General features: G+C 41.2%; 2 protein-coding genes across 13 annotated transcripts in view; both read left to right on the top strand.

Moving 5' to 3' along the window:
- Positions 1-3,402, top strand: part of si:zfos-588f8.1 — an 88,073-nt gene extending 84,671 nt beyond the window's left edge. For 8 of the 10 annotated variants that reach the window (XM_063201100.1, XM_063201098.1, XM_063201105.1 and 5 more), the window contains one exon: positions 614-3,402. In XM_063201100.1, the coding sequence (XP_063057170.1) occupies positions 614-1,095 (482 nt within the window). In that variant the 3' untranslated portion in view covers positions 1,096-3,402. The remainder of the gene's footprint in view (positions 1-613) is intronic. The other 2 variants (XM_063201102.1, XM_063201103.1) reach the window with 2 other exon arrangements.
- A 4,488-nt stretch (positions 3,403-7,890) lies between these two features.
- LOC134450306 (uncharacterized) lies at positions 7,891-16,702 on the top strand. Of its 3 annotated transcripts, none has more exons than XM_063200153.1 (10): positions 7,891-8,033; positions 9,074-9,358; positions 9,515-9,820; positions 10,777-10,860; positions 11,182-11,262; positions 11,799-11,891; positions 13,209-13,274; positions 13,394-13,459; positions 15,327-15,395; positions 15,789-16,702. In XM_063200153.1, exons 1-10 carry the CDS (start codon positions 7,979-7,981, stop codon positions 15,950-15,952), a joined length of 1,269 nt encoding a protein of 422 aa, XP_063056223.1. In that variant the 5' UTR covers positions 7,891-7,978; the 3' UTR covers positions 15,953-16,702. The 3 variants fall into 3 exon arrangements, with proteins under 3 accessions (XP_063056223.1, XP_063056222.1, XP_063056224.1); XM_063200152.1 differs by having other exon boundaries at positions 10,768-10,860; XM_063200154.1 differs by lacking the exon at positions 13,394-13,459 and having other exon boundaries at positions 10,768-10,860.
- Positions 16,703-18,555: the final 1,853 nt, after the last annotated feature.

The raw sequence follows: 18,555 nt of genomic DNA, 5'->3' as shown, positions 1-18,555 counted from the left end.
CCATCCTGAAAGTTGTGACCTCAGCATGTCCCACCAAAGCGTCAATGAAGCATAGACCCAATTTTACAAAAAATACCTTTTACGTTGGATTGATGTCGTAATGGTATGTCATTCTTGTGTTGTTTCAACACATCATATGTGCACACAATATTTGTTGCATGAAACCAACGTAAAGAGGTTTTTTTTTCCAGAATATTAGCCTGATGTTTAGGTTGGCTCTATACATGGGTTTCCCGTTTGTAAACAATCCCTGCCTGGGCACTCCTCAATCTCTGATTGCTGGAAACTGCTGTCACTCAAAAAATGCACTCACATGATTGGCTTAGCATCTTGCCCCTCCTCACAGCGTGAAGGTTTGTAAACGGGAAACCTATTTATGGTGCAATAATATATTCTACAGTGTTTGGATTGTGTGCCGTGTTTCTCCACGTGCTTACCATTTCCTTATTTCAAGTGTTCTAGCCTTGGTAGTGCGTGAAACGCCCAGTGATTGGATACTCTTTGGTGAACTCCGCGGAGTATCCAATCACTAGGCGCTTCACGCACTACTGTACCAAGGCTAGAACACTTGACATTGGGAAATGGTGGCTGACTTGTCTCCGCTGTCCTGCAGGTGGGAGTGCTGCAGTAACGGTGCGTAAACCTCGCCCCCTATGCCCCCCCAAACCCACAGACGTGGCCCAGCACCATCAGCAGCAGCGCCCCAAGTCCTTTGTGGCCGAGGGCTCCTGGCTAAGTGCCGTGCGGCAGCAGATCCAGCGCCGCAATCCCATCATCCCCGGCACGGTGCGCCTGCCTCACGGCATATCCTCCTCCACGGCCAGCGTCGCCGCCGGGTCCGGGCCGGTGTCGCGCCACGCCCGCTTCCTCACGGTGGTGCAGCGGCGCGAGCACCCGGGCCGCCGCAAAGACAGCATCCAGTCGCTCTACATCGCCCCCGGCAGCGAGCTGGGCACCTCGCCACCCTCCTCCTCCTCCGCATCCCTCCCCTCCCCCACCAACACGGCCACAGGCGGCAAGGCCCAGAGGCGCTTCTCAGACCCAGACATCCCCTACATAGACGACTATTCCCCCGCAGGAGAGCCACACAGCTGAAGAGAAAACAGTACCCCCTCACTGAACCGAACTGAACAGTAGTTGGACCCTCTTGTCTTCTCCTCCTCTCCTTTCCTCCTCCCATCTCCTCCCCTGTCTTCTCTCCTCTCCTTTCCTCCTTTCAGCTCCTCTCCTGTCTTCTCTCCTCTCCTTTCCTCCTTTCCTCCTCTCAGCTCCTCTTCTCATCTCCTCTCCTGTCTCCTGTCCTCTCATCTCCTTTCCTGCCGTCTCTTCTCTTTTCTCCTCTCCCGTCTCGTCCTCTCCTCTCCTCCCCTCCTCTCCCCTCCTCTGCTCTCTCCTCTCCCCTGCTCTCCTCTGCTCTCTCCTCTCCCCTGCTCTCCTCTGCTCTCCTCTGCTCTCTCCTCTCCTCTCCTGCTCTCCTCCTCTCCTCTCCTGTCTAGGTATTACTCATGGGTGTGTTGCTCTGGTCCCAGTTCTCTCAGACTCTGAATGTGGCTCCTCAGCTCTCCCAATGCTGCGCCTCTGGGATACACCAGCTACACTCAGTTCACGAGCAGCCGAGGAATGAATGCTATACCATTATGTGTATTTCATTATTTTTATTTTCATTTTTATTTTTTATTATTTTAAGTTTCTCACCAAGCACTTTTTTAATGCTGTTAATATATTGTTGTTGATTTTTTGTTTGTTGTAATTCTTTAAGGACCATTATTGATGGGCTTACAGTACATTACAGGCACAGAGACTATGGATGAGACCTGAGCTGTACAGTAATACTTGTAGAGGTGGCAGCGTATTGTCACGTGTCAGGACAAGTGCACCTTTTCTCACCTCCTGGTTATGATCTGGACATGGTTATCGGAGAAAGCAAACTCAACTCAACTCTGCAGAATTACTCAGCTGTGCCTTCATCAGTGTCTTTGTACAAACATTCTCTCTGTAAACATCCTCTCCTTAAAGCATTTATTAGTCATGAATGAATGAGTGGATGGATCTTTTTATGGCTGTGATGTGTGTGTTCTTTTATGTAGGAGGGATGGGGGGTGAAGTGTATGTACAACTCTAGTCATGTCCAGTCCAGTGCAGGGGGGTATAGTATACTAAGAAGGTGGTAAAGTGGTAAACCAGGTTAAGTTAACCTTGTGATAGAGGTCATCATCTAATAGAAGAGCCCAGAATCCTCATTTTCCTAAGTAAGTGATGCCTGCAGGTATATCTATTAGCAGGTTTACCACCTCCTATAGGTTAACTGTCTGGTTTATCATGTTCTTAGTATACACCTTTGGACCAAACACTCATTGGGGAAGAGATGATGGAACAGGTCTGGATAATGAGACATTTTATTATGCTCTTCATCAACTACCCTATGATCCTGCCTGCTCCCCACACGGACAGAAACACAAATACACATGCACCCAAGAGGACAGACACACACACACACACACACACACACACACACACACACACACACACACACACACACACACACACACACACACACACACACACACACACACACACACACACACACACACACACACACACACACACACACACGCACGCACGCACGCATAGCCGCAGACAGAATCACAGTGCGAACATTCATCGTCAATGTTGGGATTGTTCAGTTCCACTGCTATCTGCTAACAAAGGGAATATGGGAGCTGCACAAGCCACTTTGTCTAAGACAGTCAACAAAGCAGTTCACCCTACCAGGAGTTTTTTTTGTCCAGTTTTACGTCTATGTTTTTTGTTTTTGTTTTGTTTTCTTTTCTTTTTCCCAAAAATACAAAACAAAATCCATTTTTCCTCTAAGTCCTTCATCATGTTGCTCTTCTTGTTCTCTGTGGACTGATGGACACTCTTCAGTGACATGGGATTTTTTATTATTGTTGTTGTTATTATTGAACACGGACAATATTGAAGGATTTAAAACCTTCTGCTTGACGATAGCCATGGTGTTTTTTTAAATACTAATGTCATTAAAACTGCTGATGGACAGAGCTTGTGCTGTACCGAATGAATGCTGGTCTAGTGTTGATACATACGTGGATGTGTTCATCGTGGATTCTAAAAGAAAAAGAGCGTGCAGTGCAGACCATTCGTTTTTGTCATTAGTCATGTCTTTTTTTTTTGGCGTGTTAAGACTATGGAAAAATGATTAACTCTTTTTTTATTTTCTTACAATGCAATTTGTACTGGCTGCAGGTTTGAATGTCAAGTGTTTGTGTATATATTTATTGTAGTCATCACCCCTCTCGCAGTTGCTCTGCAAATGCCTACAAAAGCATACAGCTTATGCTCCCCTTGGACCGACGTGTCAATATATAATACATTTTCAGAACATTTCTGCCACCTAGTGTCTTCTTTGTGTATTGCATGTTGAAAATGTGTGCCAAGGTGATTGCTGCATGCTTGCTAACCATTATGGCTAAATGTGTTTGAATCTTTTTAGATGGCTAAATGAGTGTTTCCACTGAGGTGCTGTTTCCACGTAGCTGGATATTTTTATATGTGGATATTTTTTTCTCCTGGTTGCATTTGGTTTTGCATTGGTTTTGGCCTTCCGTTTCCACGTAGCAGATATTTAAAATCCAGGTATAAAAAGCAGGAGAAAAAAAATATCCTGTTAAGGGGGCTGAAACACATTTTTTACAATTGAGGAAAAACTACCAGGAGAAAAAAAATACCCTGCTAAAAAAATATCCTGCTACGTGGAGACAGCACCTGAGAGGGTGCAAAAGTAGGACACTTCAGGTGGCCCAGAGCTTTCCATTCAGGACTACGATATAGTAGCAGGCCGCGCCCTCCTAGTGACCTAACACTGCCAGCGTTGCTTCTAGTCAGGCCAGGAGCAATACAAATATTGTTTCTGAACTCTGGAGAAATCGGGAACTCCACCCACTTTCTCAGGAAGCAATCAACTCTGAGCAGGCAGTGACGTTGTTTAAGCAAAGACGTTCTATTGGAACTAAGAACATTTTTGGTTGAAACTTTGGCACAGCCTTTCCTGTCCTCGACCAGTAGCAAACCGAGGAAGCCGGGTTAACCAGGCCGTTTGGGAAACATTATTATCATCTTGGTCAGACTAACATCTCGGTACGAGTCTATTTGACAGTCAATGGTAATAAGGCAAATGATATGGATGAGGTAGGATTTAGGACAGAAATGAGTGGCACCTTTAACCTCATGCCCCTGCATGTGTTCCCCTGTGCACCCCCTTTTACATTTCAATGGGGTTCGCGCACACCCTAAGCAAATGCTGCAGACGCACATTTTTGGCAATCCTCATTTCCGATCGACCTGATGTTTTTTCTGCCATCATTACAATGGAACTTGTTGCATGACAAATCTAGGAGTTATAAATTACACTTCAGATGGATCCTTCCAGCAGCATACAATTCGTCAAACATTTAAAACTATCCGATGTTCATTAATGTTGGATAAAAAAAACACGTATCCACCATTGCTCTATTCAGCTCGTGCACCCCCTTATGGCAGGGTGCATGCACCACAGTTTGGGAAACCCTGTTTTAAATGATTGTGCGTTGTCTTAGTTCTCTCATACAAATATCAGGTGTTCCCTTTCATGACTGTTAGCAATGGGGTCTGCCTGGACTCTACCCGAAAAGCCCTGCATTGTGTAGTGTTTAATATGTGGTGCTAGTTGAAACAACTACCCAAGGCTTTTCCAAGTTTGCCTTCAGGTCTGTAGGTTTTTTAGACCTGGTGTTTTTTCCACTATTCACACCAACTTTTGTAGATTTCTATCATAAATTCTTCTCTTACCCCCATATCCAAGGAGGATGTTTTCAGTTCCATGTTCGGCAGATTTCTGAATAACATAAAACATTGAAATTAGTATACCTAGGTCAGGGGTTCCCAAACTTAACCATGGCGAGGCCCCAAATATACCAATAAGGCCGCCCTGACATGGGCCGTGCCACACTATTTTTTTCTGTGCACTCTCTCCCAACCATAGTCTCGGTCTGTGTGTCAGTGCCCCATTGGGATTTATAAAATACCGAATTCAGAGATGAAATAGATTATTATAATACAGTTCTCTACTAATGGAAATAATGTTTAGCTTATTATTATTTTATTTTTTTTGGTGTACATTATTAAATTATTATTATTATTTGCTATACTTCCAACCTGCTGCGGACCCCCTAGCACCCCTTCGCGGACCCCCAGGGGTCCCCGGTCCCCACTTTGAAAACCACTGACCTAGGTCTTTTGAGATAATCTTTTATCATTTGGAGGTCTAGTGTTTGCAAATAATAGTGTTTCTGGTGTCCCCAGACAAAGAGGAATAAGATGCAGGCTTTTTAAAGCACAAATATCATCAGTCATTATGTCCTGTGGGCAAAAGCAGTTTATGAAAGGTGATTCCCATTTGTGATTTACCACATTTGAGTCGAATTAGGTTTCCACAGACAGTGATATTCAGTAAAGTGTGCCAATACCAGTGACTCCAGGAGCTTTACCTTTTTCTATTTTTTATTCTCTCATAATTACCTCCGCCAAGGAGGTTATGTATCCGGTCGCGTGTTGGTTTGTCTGTCTGACTGTCTGTTTGTCAGCAGGATAACTTAAAAAGTTATGCACATATTTTGCTGAAATTTTGTGGAGTTGTTGGAAATTACAAAAGGAAGGAGTAATTAGATTTCGTTGGTGCTCCAGATCACGATCCGGATCCAGGAATTTAAAAAAAAAGATTCTTCACCATTGCGGGATAGGGCGAATTTTGACATTCCAGTTTCTAACTCAAGGCAGAAATAGTCAAAAGTTCTAACAAACAGCTTCCTTGGCGGAGGTCTGCACTCTCTGAGTGCATTTCTAGTTTAGTTTTTAATTTTGTTGATTATTTTTCTACCTTGTATCAACCACAAGCCATCTATAGGTTGACCTTGGTTGACTTACTATTTGTTGTTAGGAGATATTTCCCATTATGTGCTTAAACGTCAAGGGTGCTGCCAATACTAATAGGCAGCGTCTATTGGTTGACACTTGACAGGTGTTATCATGACACTACACTGTGTGAGTTGAAATCAGTCCAAGGAATGTAGGGCATGTCGTCAAGGATATTGGCCATTTCAATTTGTGTTGGGATATCTTGAGGTCGCCAAAGGTTCAGGTTTTGTGTTTTCCTGTTTAATCAACTGTCTGAGGCGTTGTCTTGGGACGGGAATAGAATCCAGCTTTGGGTATATCGCTCAGCTCAGCTCTTCATTTCCAACTATTGCATTTTATTCAATGAAAATATGTTTAAAAATGAAATGAATGAATGAATGACATTGAAATAAATGGTAATTTCAAGGTGGTATAAAGTATGCAAACTGCCGTGTTCAGTAGAGGTCTTTTATTTATGCAGAAGGAATTATAGGTGTCTAGTAGCAGCCTATGCAGAACACAAGATGCACATAATATACATTGCAACCAGATAGATCAAATTCCACACCTCATACAGTAAATGCAGACAAAACAGGCCAAACATTCTGACAGAAACATATAAACAGAACAAGAATAATGCACAACATACAAGTATATTACATGAATTTCAGAGGCCACTTACTCTACATTGATCTAAGGTGCTGTTTCCACGTAGCAGGATATTTTTTTAGCAGGGTATTTTTTTCTCCTGCTAGGTGTAAACGCAACATGTGGATAAAAAAAATCCTCCATTGTAACAAATGCGTTTCAGACCCCTCAACAGGATATTTTTTTCTCCTGCTATTTTTTTCTCCTGCACCTGGATTTTTAAATATCTGCTACGTGGAAACGGAAGACCAAAACCAATGCAAAACCAATACAAGCAGGAGAAAAAAATATCCACATATAAAAATATCCAGCTACGTGGAAACGGCACCTAAAGTGCATTCTTTGGACACCCTGTACTCAGACAGTGTTCTAATGAGGTGTCTTGTGGTAATCATGAAAAACAGTGTAGATTGCAGATCATTCGGTCATTGGGAGTTATGCCTGAGTTGAATATTGAAGCCTGTGTAAAATGTGTAAAACTAGGCATGCATAAAAATGTCAATCCCTTTTTTGATAATCACTAAGTGCTACTGACACATCATTTACTCTGTGCCACTTGTGTGTTCCAAAGCAAATATCCTCCTGCACGAGATAGGGCACACATCACATCCCATTCTGAGCCAACTTCACTCACGACGATAAAGTCCCCAGGAAATGTTTTGCTTTCATTCCCCTGTTCCCAGCATTATTAACTTATAGCGTGCTACCACATTCTCCATCATGCATGACAAGTCATGTGTAGCCTGCTTTATGCAATTCCATGAAATGCATTGCTTTTGCAGCAGAACTATTAAAAAAAAAAAAAAACATAATTCTTACGTAGTAAACAAATCTGGGGTTCTTATTTCCTGTTTTAGCCTCCTGCCTATGTCATAAGAGGAAATTTACTTGAAGACTAAACTATTTAATTTTGTTAAGTAAGTTACATTATGAAATGTTTCATTCATTCATTCATTCATTCATTCATTCATTCATTCATTCAATCATTCATAAAGCGTTGTTATGAAGAGTGTGTTATAAATGAATATCACTGTGGCTTCAGTCAGAGGGCACATAGGCCTACTGTTTAACATAATTGAGAGCACATATAACATAATATAGCACTATTAATGTTTGTTATTAGCTTGTGCCAGATAACATCCCTTTTGTTTTACTTTGTCCAACTCACACACTCACACTCACACTCACACTCACTCACATGCAGGCACCTCCTTTCCTGCCCTGGCCTGCTCTAATCGTTGTCTTGTAAAAACATGAGTGTGCTTTGGCTCTGTACCAGTAGGTGGTCTTCCCAATTCAGAGCCAGGAGAAATAATAACAGTCTTGGTGAACATTTGTACCCCCTGCCATATTGTCCTGAACCACACGTCTCAGCAGAGCCATGGCTGCACAGCAACAGCACATTCTGCTCCAGGGTTTGTCACTGATGCTACTGGGTAAGTCGCAAACATTCATTACCTCCGCCAAGGCGGTTTTGTTTTCGATCTCGTTAGTTTGTCTGTCTGTCTGTCTGTTTGTTAGTTTGTCTGTCTGTTTGTTTGTTTGTCTGTCAGCAGAATAACTTGAAAAGTTATGCACGGATTTGGACAAAGAATTGTGGAGTTGTTGGAAATGACAAAAGGAAGAAGTGATTGCATTTTGGTGGTGATCTGGATGAAAAAGTTGCAAAAGATGCAAAAAGTTAAGGTGTAACATAGTCAGATATTATGTCAAACAGCCTCCTCTGTGGCTCTCTGAGTGCATTTCTAGTAGAATTCAAGTAGATTTGGATCATATCCCAGGTGCTGAAGATTTTTTGATGGAAAAGGTTTGCAGACTCCTCAGAATTCTTTTTTCTTTCTTTCTTTCTTCTTCTTTTGAATATGTTGGTCTTTTTCTGCTTTTATTCTGGACAGGACAGTAGAGAGCGAGATAGGGAACAAGTGGGAGAGGGATGGGGGAAGGATCGGTGCTGGACTCGAACATGGGTCTCAGAGTGTATGATACAGCCCCTTAGCCAGTTGAGCCATGACACCCTCAAAATACCTCCTAGTTTTTTTTTTAGATCTTTTTTTGGCTTTTTCTGCCTTTATTTGAGAGGACAGTCGAGGGAGGGACAGGAAATGAGTGGGGGTAGAGAGAGACGGGGAAGGTTCAGAAAAGGACCCGGCGTAGCAGCCCAGTGCCCTACCGTTAGAACCACAGTAGGGCGGAATTATATCTCCTTTGTTGACGTTTTCTTCTCTTTCTTTACTCATATCAGCAGAAAATGACATTCAGATCAAAATGTCTGCTCCTGCCATATGAGTAAATAAACGGAAGAAAAAGAACATCAAGGAGAAAAAAATGAGTCGTATCCCGCACAGGACATAGAAAACAAAATAGAAAGGTCTGTAAGTGCTGACCTAAAGCCATATTTCGGCACCAGTTATGAGTCCTATTTTTTTAGTCGGCTTAGGATATTGCTTTTGAAGTACATTTGCTATTTTCCCTCTAGGTTCTGCAGTGCACATGTACAGTGTGAGTATTCAGCCAGAGCAGGATCTGTGGGTGGAGCTGGGGTCTGCTTTCAACCTCACCTGCAGCACAGACTGCCCTGGAGGAAAGGCCGCCTGGGAGTTTATGGACAACAGTGATTTTAACGCAACTAGAATCCAGCAAGGCAGCGTACTGTCTGTTTCATCGGCCCGAGGGCATCATGCTGAAACTTATCGTTGTAAACTGTCCAGCCCAAATGAATGTGGCAAGACGCCAAGGCCTAAAAGAAAGGTCACTGTTTACTGTAAGTCTCACATTTGCAATGCTATTTCCACTTATTTTACAATATGTCATTTGCAATGTCTAAACACCCTGTGCAACTTGCAGTGTTGTGGTGGAATAGCAGTGATTAGCTACCGTATATAAATACTCAATTCTGATCTATTTTCCCCCCTTCAAGCTTTTCCTGACCCTGAGTTGACAGTGGAGCCTCCACGTCCCGTATTGGGCCAATCTGTCCAGATCACCTGCATCGTCAACGCTGTTTATTGTAGTGATGGATGCTCTCTGGACATGACGCTCTTTCGGGAGTCGGACAAGTTGGCTGAGCGAATGCAAGAGGACTGTGAACAATTCACACATTGCAACTTCAACTTGTCAGCTACAGATCAAAGCTCAGAAGAGAAGGTTCACTACAGATGTTTGGTAGCGCTTACGGATAGACCGACTCACAGCAAATCAGCAAATGCAACAGTACAATTTCAAGGTAATTAGTTCTCCTGGATGATCAGAATTATTGCCATTCTTACATTGTATTGTATTGTATTGTTGCATTGTTGCACTGTATATTGTATTAGAAGAACTCACCGGTGTTTTTCATTATGTCAAACCCTACACCAGGGAAGCTGACAGGGTAGGGACAAAGGAGTGAGTTGTCCGAGGCCCAGGGAGAGAGGGGGCCCAGAAATTGGTTCTCAATACATTGTATATGTATTGGGTGGGGGGGCCCATTCAGATTACTTTGTCCTGGGCCCGACCAAAGCTGTCAGAGGCCCTGCCCTACACTTACACACATGCTTGCAGTATTGTGTTCTCAATGTCATTTTTTTAGTTTTTTTTTAATGTTTTTTATTTTATTTTTTAGAGCTGGGACATTAACACGTTAATTTCGACTAATTAATCACGCGATTCGATGAATTAATTAACACGATTTTAAAAATTAATCGCATAGTTCTGGATTAGACCAATGGAGGGCAATATTACGCCTGATGGTGAACAGCCTGCTGAAATTGAGAAGAGTCCTCTCTTCCTTACAAATGAATAATGTTTTTAGATGAAGCTTATTTATTGTAATTATTGAAAATCCATGTGAAAAAAAAAATCACTGTTCTCAAGTCAGATATTTAAATGCGATTAAAATGCAATTCATTTCATTAATTAATTCCAAAGCCTATAGATTAATTCGATTTAAAAAATGTATCGAGTCCCAGCCTAGAATTTTTTCAACTTTATTTGATAAGACAATGTGAGAGATGGACAGGAAGCGAATTGGGAAAGAGACGGGGAGGAGTCAGCAAAGGACCGGGGCTGGGAATCGAACCCGGGTCAGCCGCATGGCAGGCGAGTGCCCTACTGGTTGGCCACGACAGGGCCTCTCTATATAATTTCAATGGTTCTGTGATCTGACTCTGTGAATATGAACTATTCTCTTAGACACCAGAGCACTGGAGACCCAGCAGAGCTCTACATCTACTATGAGTTCAACTAGTAGCGCTACAACACCATTAAACACAGTGACTGAACAAAGTAAGACATCCTTTGATTTCATCTTTAGTCCTGGATTCTGTCATCTTCACTTGTGTTGGTGTATGCGTTTCTGGTGCTGCAACCTCCCTGTCTCCCAGACAAATTCCTCCTTGATGGAGACTATTAAAGAAATCTGACCTAACCTAACCTTGGAACACACTTACAGCTCTTCAAAAGTGATGTTATTCTGCTTATTTCACCCTCATATATTGCTTAGCCCTTTCATATTTTAAACACTAGGCTACTGCGTGCTCCGTTTGTTATCTAATGTGATCCAAATCTCTCTGAATATAACGGTAGGCCTTTTCTTACACACAACAGCAGTGGAGTCCCGGCACTCCACATATACTATGGCTTCGACCAACAGCAGCACAACACCACTGGATACAACTGCTGACAAAAGTAAATCACTTACCGTTTGTTTTCATCATCTAAGTCTGTTAAAATATGGGTGTGCCCTCTTTGTTCCAGTTTGTGTGTGTAGGACTAGGAAGCATGCCAAACCTTTGTCAATTTGCCACTTTCAGGTCATTTTTAATGAGTGAAATTACTTTATTTCGAAAGTGCAATAGTCATCCGTGAAAATGTAGTGAACTGAAAGTGGCAAGTTGACACAATTTTAACACTCATGTATGCACACATACTTTAAACTTACTTAAACTGTAATCTTCTTTTCATCCATATTTGGTCTTTCGAGAAACAATGTTCTGGCAATTTACATGTAGGCCTGTGTCAGACTTGGAAACCTTATGTATGAAGTACAAACTTAACAGACTCATAGCAATGTTGTTATGATGTAGTTGAGTATTTTCAGCAAATAGTGAATAGGCCGGCTGGCAACCCTATCTGCATTAGAGGCTACGATGTACATGCTCTAGCATTCTCTGCCTTTGTGATTTGAAACAAGTCTTTGTAAATATGTTCTATTCTCGTCTCAGACATGAGAGCAGTGGATTCCCGGCAGGACTCTAAACCTACTGTGGAGTTGACAAGTAGCACTACACCACCAGTGGACACAGTGACTGATAGTAGTAAGACAGTTATTGTTTGTTTTCATCTTTACACACAATGACAAATTCAAAAAGGAGTAGGCCCTATTTAAAGAATATAAAAATGAGTTTTAAAGAAATGCACACATTCAAAGCTAGAACTCCACTTTCAAAGTGAATCCAGACTGGATTTTCCAACACACAGTCTTGTCTTGTCTTGTCTTGTCACTAAATCGATTGCTGCATAGAAGAAGAAATTGTTAAGACTTTTTAATAGGCCTACTCAAAGCAGGCCTAATAGTACATTACATAAACAAGGTGTTTAGGCAATATGGGAGCATAAAACTGATTTTTTTTCACATTTAAAGTTGAAATTATAGCATTTTGAAACAAATACTTTGTGTCCTGTGTGTATATTTTTAACCATCGTGTAAATATTTTAATATAAGCATATACTTAAAGTTATTAAATTAACCTAAAGATAAAACTCAAACATGCCTTCCCTAACCTGGTCTTCAAATTGATTCCACACCTTATACAACAGACAACATTTGGCTCGAATGTGATGAAAGGTTAAAAAGTGTTAAAATGTGCTGTCGTTTGACACAAGTGATAAGGGTAAGTCCGGTCCAGAATGAGCTTTCCTGATGGGCCGCATCCGGCTACCCGCTGTGAACAATGGAATACACTAGATTAGACTGAGGACAAGAAAGAGTCTATTTCCTGTTTATATCACACTCACACCCAAGATGTTTGCAGTTAATGAGAGTGTTTATATTCAGTTCAGTATCCTGAATATGAGGCTTATCCCGGTTATGATCAAATTTGGGATACTCTAAACATATAAGGTTTCGTTGCAAAATGGTGTGTACCTATATCCATTTAGTAGAACGTTGGGAAATTTACATTTTTGTATCGGGCATTCCATTGCATTGCACAATGCATTTTATACAGTTTAAAAAGTATGTTCTCAAAATGTTTGAATGGCAGCAATTGACACATAGGTGATAGGACCTCTGAATATTCATTTCCAATAATAAAATGCAAAAGTCAAAAATGGTGGATACACCGTTTTGCAACAAAACCCTTCATTATACTCTATATAATACTCCATATGTACTCTAATCATATATTGTATAAAGTTGAACCCAATTGTATGCAGGTAGCATGCAAGTGGTGGATGTTTTCCTGAATCCTAGACTACTGTATATAGGCGAGGTATTCCCATGCAGCTGCAAAGGAAATGGAGTGCTGGCACGGTCAAGTAACAAACTGCCACCTTGCTGCCCGGGCTTGAACTTCTCCAAACATCCCCTGGACAAGGGAACTCCCTAAATAACTGGTACATATCTGTTACAGAATCTACAAAGCTTGTAGACTCAGAAATCAACCCCAATGCCATCGAAAGTCATGTAATTAAAACGGGTATGTATGTTGGATCTTACAAATGAACTGCCTTATCAAAGAAGTTTGATGCTTCTGTAAATATGACAGAAAGTATTCCTAGTTGCATTTCTTCTGTCTAATAGCTGACTCTTTTACAGGTTCTTCACTGCCTAAAGACTCAGAAATAAACTCCAATGCCATCGAAAGCCATGCAATTAAAACTGGTATGTTGTATATTTCTTCACATTGAATATGTGAAATGGACAACTTTAAAGGGACAATGTGCAGGAAATGGTCAAAAAAGGTACTGCAACTATGCTGCTCATTGAAACTGGGCTGCCTATAGCCAAATTTGATCTTTACATGAAAGTTTACTAAATAATAAACAAATATTTTCTAGTATGGTACAAGTACAGTCATTTTTGCAGCTAAAAATGGCTATTTTTGGAAATTCAAAATGGCGGACCATGGAGAAGATCCCCCTTTTCATGTATGAAAAGTGCAATTTTTCCAGTCATAATGAATACCTAGAATTTGATGGTGGTGGTAAGTATTCATGAAAAAGGTAACATTAGTGAATGGGCAGCATGAATTCTGGAAATAAACAACAAAACAATCTCACACAGTGTTCCTTTAATTGAGTTCAATTTGACAAATTAATCTCCTAATTAATCTCGGCTAAGAGAGCATTTTTAAACTTCATACTGATCATAATTAACTGTCTCATCACCAGTCCTTTAGCACCACAGTGTTTCTGTAAATATTATATAATAATATAAATAATATAATTATATAATATCACTCTTGTTGCCTGTCTCTCTCTCTCTCTCTCTCTATCTCTCTCTCTCTCTCTCTCTCTGAGAGAAAGAGAGAGAGAGGGAATGGCGTATTGTTGTAGGGATGTGTGTTTATCTGCCTTGTGATGGAGTGACCATCACTAGGGTTGTGGGTGTGTTCTGACTGTCACACCAACGAGCCTGGCTCTTTGGTGTAGCGGTCAGAGCCCCAGTTTACTACCCCAGAAGGTCTGGGTTCAAGTCCCAGCTGGGCAACTCTACTCCCCTTCGCTACAAATGGTGTCAGAAGTGGGATGGCTACCGTGATGCCATCGGAAGCGTACCCATTGTGTGTAAGCTGTAATTCCCTGTGAGGGATCCCTAGGTTTGGTGACCCTGGTGTGAGGGACCCCAGTGATGGGTGAAGCACTGATGATGGGGCACAGTGGATGGGAGAAGCATGATGGGCAGTTGCTTGAGGGACACCATGAGTGTGTGAAGCGCACGGGTGCGCTTCCCGAAGGGGAAGGCAGTGTGATGGAGTGACCATCACTAGGGTTGTGGGTGTGTTCTGACTGTCACGCCAACGAGCCTGGTTCTTTGGTGTAGCGGTCAGAGCCCCAGTTTACTACCCCAGAAGGTCTGGGTTCAAGTCCCAGCTGGGCAACTCTTCTCCCCTTCGCTACGTGCCTGTCAATGGTTGTTTGTTCTTCTGCCTGGCACTGGTGACTCCATGGAATCTCCAACACTTGGGTTAAATCAGGTCAAGGTCAAAGGTCACATTAATGTTCCGCCAAACATTCTGTCATTCTCTTCAAAACAACACCAAAGTCCATTATTTTTTTCTGTTTTTAAGATTTAGTCCTATCACAATAACTGAGCAAGCACAATCAGACATGGTATCTTGGCCCAAAGGGAGTCATAGGAGCATATGACATTCAAGTGAATTTTTTTATCAATAGAATGTTCTTATTCCGCATATGTGTTTTCACATCAAATTTGATTAATAATTGAGCCATTAATGATGGAGTCAGTGACAATGCAATTGGACTGGCAAAGCGTACAAACAGACTTTGTCATTGTAGTGTACGTATAAGACCAAACTCAAACGGGTAATAAAAGAGGCCGCAGTGGTGGGCTGTAGTATGTTGTAGGCCCATCATGTTGTTTAATGTTGCATCACTGATGTACATGCATGGTCATTTAGCCTAACGAGATGTCCATGAAGAACCTTGAGACTGATTCAAATGAGAATTTCAAGTTCATTGTGTACACTACCTCAAGTACTTTGTCAAACTGCAATAATCTCTTGCAGGTTTCACAACAGAGACGGACGTCTCTGAGGAAAACTCCAACGCTGTTGAAAGTAATGCAATGAAAGCAAGTAGGTGTCGTTTTCCATCACATTAAATTAGGTAGTATGTTAATTGTTTAATCATGTTAAACACATAACGTAAGTAATAAAGCCTTGAGACCGTTTTTCCGGCCCCCGATATAGTTTTTAATGTTATGCATCTTCACATGAAATATGACATATTTTGCAAAGGAAACTTTAAAAATACATTTCCAATACAATTCAGTTATATTCAGGGGACCTAGAGAAGGTGGGGTCTGTTTTAAAAGTGGCTGCCTTTAATATAGGCCTAAAGTGCAGGGGGAAATCCTGGTTTGTGTTCATAACACGGCCCTCTGAAGAATTTGAAGTGGCGCCTCAAATGAAAAAGGTTCCCCACCCCTGATGTAGGCCAAGATGTTCACTTCTTTTGATCTGTTGCAGGAGAAAATATCACCACATTAAACGCGTCGATTCTGGGCAGTGCTGGTGCTCTTCTGCTTGCTATTTTGGGAGCAGCGGCCTACTCGTGCAAGTATGGAATGAAATTACCACGCTTTCTGGGAAGGTCCCAAAGAGAGGAAGAGACAGATGAAACAAAGCTGTGAAGCTGGCGGTCAAAGATTCATATTGCAAAGATGATAATCACTCATAACATTCATGTGAAAATGTGCTAACAATCTCAAGTCCTGTTCCTCAATTTCAGTAAATGAATAAAATGAGCTCTGAGTTTGGCCTTATGACAGTCAACTTCTGATGCGACTTACTGTATATTAACCTGTATAATTTGTCTTCACTATTTTTTATTTTTTTTTGAAAAAATATTATATCAAAAATAAAATGTATATTTTATGTTTCCAATTTGTCAGTTTTTGTTTTGGCAGGTATACTGTAGGCTATGTCAACTGACCAAATAAGGCAATCAACATAAATATAAATAAATTAAATTGTAAATCATATCAATACCAAGGCAAAGAATATGAAGGTGTAAACCCTGTGGCCTTTACATCTAAATATGAAGATGTAAACCCCTTGGCCTTTACATCTAAATATGAAGATGTAAACCCCTTGGCCTTTACATCGAAATATGAAGATGTAAACCCCTTGGCCTTTACATCGAAATATGAAGATGTAAACCCCTTGGCCTTTACATCGAAATATGAAGATGTAAACCCCTTGGCCTTTACATCTAAATATAAAGATGTAAACCCCTTGGCCTTTACATCTGAATATGAAGATGTAAACCCCTTGGCCTTTACATCTAAATATGAAGATGTAAACCCCTTGGCCTTTACATCTGAATATGAAGATGTAAACCCCTTGACCTTTACATCTGAATATGAAGATGTAAACCCCTTGGCCTTTACATCTAAATATGAAGATGTAGGCTAAACCTCTTACAACAGGGTTTCCCAAACTGGGGTGCGTGCGGCCTGCCATTAGGGGGTGCGCGCACAGACATCATATATGAAGACTAGATACGTCATCGCGTATTTCAAGCTCGTCCGCACAGGTCGGCCATATTAGCGCAGCCTAAACTCTCCACAGAGCCTCCGTTACACCTGAAGTTAACTGAGGAATTCAGACGTTGAGATGCTGAAATATGTATGCTGTTATTTCGCTGAAATATTGACACGTGTATATAAATAGTACGGCTCCCTAAAACTTAAGTGCAGACTGAGGTAAAACGCACAGGAGAGCAATATGCTTCCCACTTATTTATTTGTCAAAAAATAGAGATGGACCAATAGCAAGTACACATTTTAACCGTTGTTGTGCATTACGTTGATGGAAGGCATATATTAATCGCATTTGCATCAAATTAAAGGCGACAGATGAGGTACTGGAAGAGAGATTACATCGCAACAATTTCATTCTAAGCGTCATGACTCATTTTGAACACAGGGTGGAGCTGTCGAGCCCAAAGCAGAATGTAGCACACATGGGACCGTTTAATTGTTATTTTACTCAAAATATAAAATAATAATAAATGCATTTGTTTATGGGATCTATTTAATTACTTGAATAAGCCTACTAAACCATATTATACATGATTGTAGGCCCATGTCCATTATAATGTAGTGTAATATTATATAATATAACATGAATATTACTCACTATGCAGTATCAACATAATACTTACGTTCGGATTTTTTAATACTGTATAGCAAACCAAGCCTTTCGAAAATACACGTACATTTGAGGGAATTATGGCCATCTGAAGAGTATGGATCACCAAAAACTCAGTGCAACTGGTTGAGCCAACAGGCTGCTCTATCATGGCCGCCATGCGCGGACGTTCGACTTGCATGACGGGAACGCGGATGGCGCATCTAGTCTTCATATATGATGTCTGTGGGTGCGAGAGCTGAATAGAGCAATGGTGGATATGTGTGTTTTATATCTAGCATTAATGAATATTAATTTGTTTTTAATTTTATGGTGAATTGTATGCTGGAAGGGTCCATCTGAAGTGCAGTTTAACTCCTTGACTATTGGAAAAGAGGATTCCCCAAAACAATATAATGCATAATGTGCAGTGAATGCGCAGTAAATCCATACTTGCGTGACCATCAGCACACCATACATTTGCTTGGGGAGTGCATGAACCACATTGAAATGTACAAGGGGGTGCGCAGGGGGAAAAGTTTGGGAACCACTGGTCTACTCTATTCAAAACTGACCTCTTATTTTCATCATGAACACTAAACGGGACTTCAAACCCAATATGTAATATTATCAACAGGAAAATTACTTATATAAAAAAATATATAATAAAAAAAACAAAAATGCTTTGTCAATTCAGTTACCATTTTATGGCCTGCTGTCAGACAGTTCTTCACAAATGATTTTTGTATTGTAGGCCTACTAAAAATGAAACTCTTTTTTTTTTTTTAATGCAAGCATCAAGGTCGTGATCTGTGCTCTGAGTAATGAACCTAAAACAAAGCCTACACAACAAACGTGATAAAGCGGACAGGAAATTGTGGCCGAGGCCCAAGCATAGCCCATTTGTGAACTGATATGAATCTGTTTCCATATTCGTTTGGGCTGGGTTGTTCTAACATCTGCTACAACATCCTCAAGAAAACACATAGGACATACTTCTGGCATTTGCTGAATATATGTGTCCAAGACTAGCCTGGGCGAAAAGCCGACTGTTGACTCCGTCAATCAATCTGGCAAAAGCCATGAGGAATCCGTCTCCGTG

Source organism: Engraulis encrasicolus, chromosome 6 (assembly GCF_034702125.1).
Source record: "Engraulis encrasicolus isolate BLACKSEA-1 chromosome 6, IST_EnEncr_1.0, whole genome shotgun sequence".
Classification (NCBI taxonomy): domain Eukaryota; kingdom Metazoa; phylum Chordata; class Actinopteri; order Clupeiformes; family Engraulidae; genus Engraulis; species Engraulis encrasicolus.
This window is presented reverse-complemented; position numbering and strand designations above follow the sequence as displayed.

Coding starts and splice junctions, on each gene's coding strand:
- LOC134450306 (XM_063200152.1), top strand. CDS start 7,979: ATGGCTGCACAGCAACAGCACATTCTGCTCCAGGGTTTGTCACTGATG. Junction 9,821..10,767: donor TGCAACAGTACAATTTCAAG/GTAATTAGTTCT, acceptor CTATTCTCTTAG/ACACCAGAGCACTGGAGACC. Junction 11,263..11,798: donor GGATACAACTGCTGACAAAA/GTAAATCACTTA, acceptor TTCTCGTCTCAG/ACATGAGAGCAGTGGATTCC.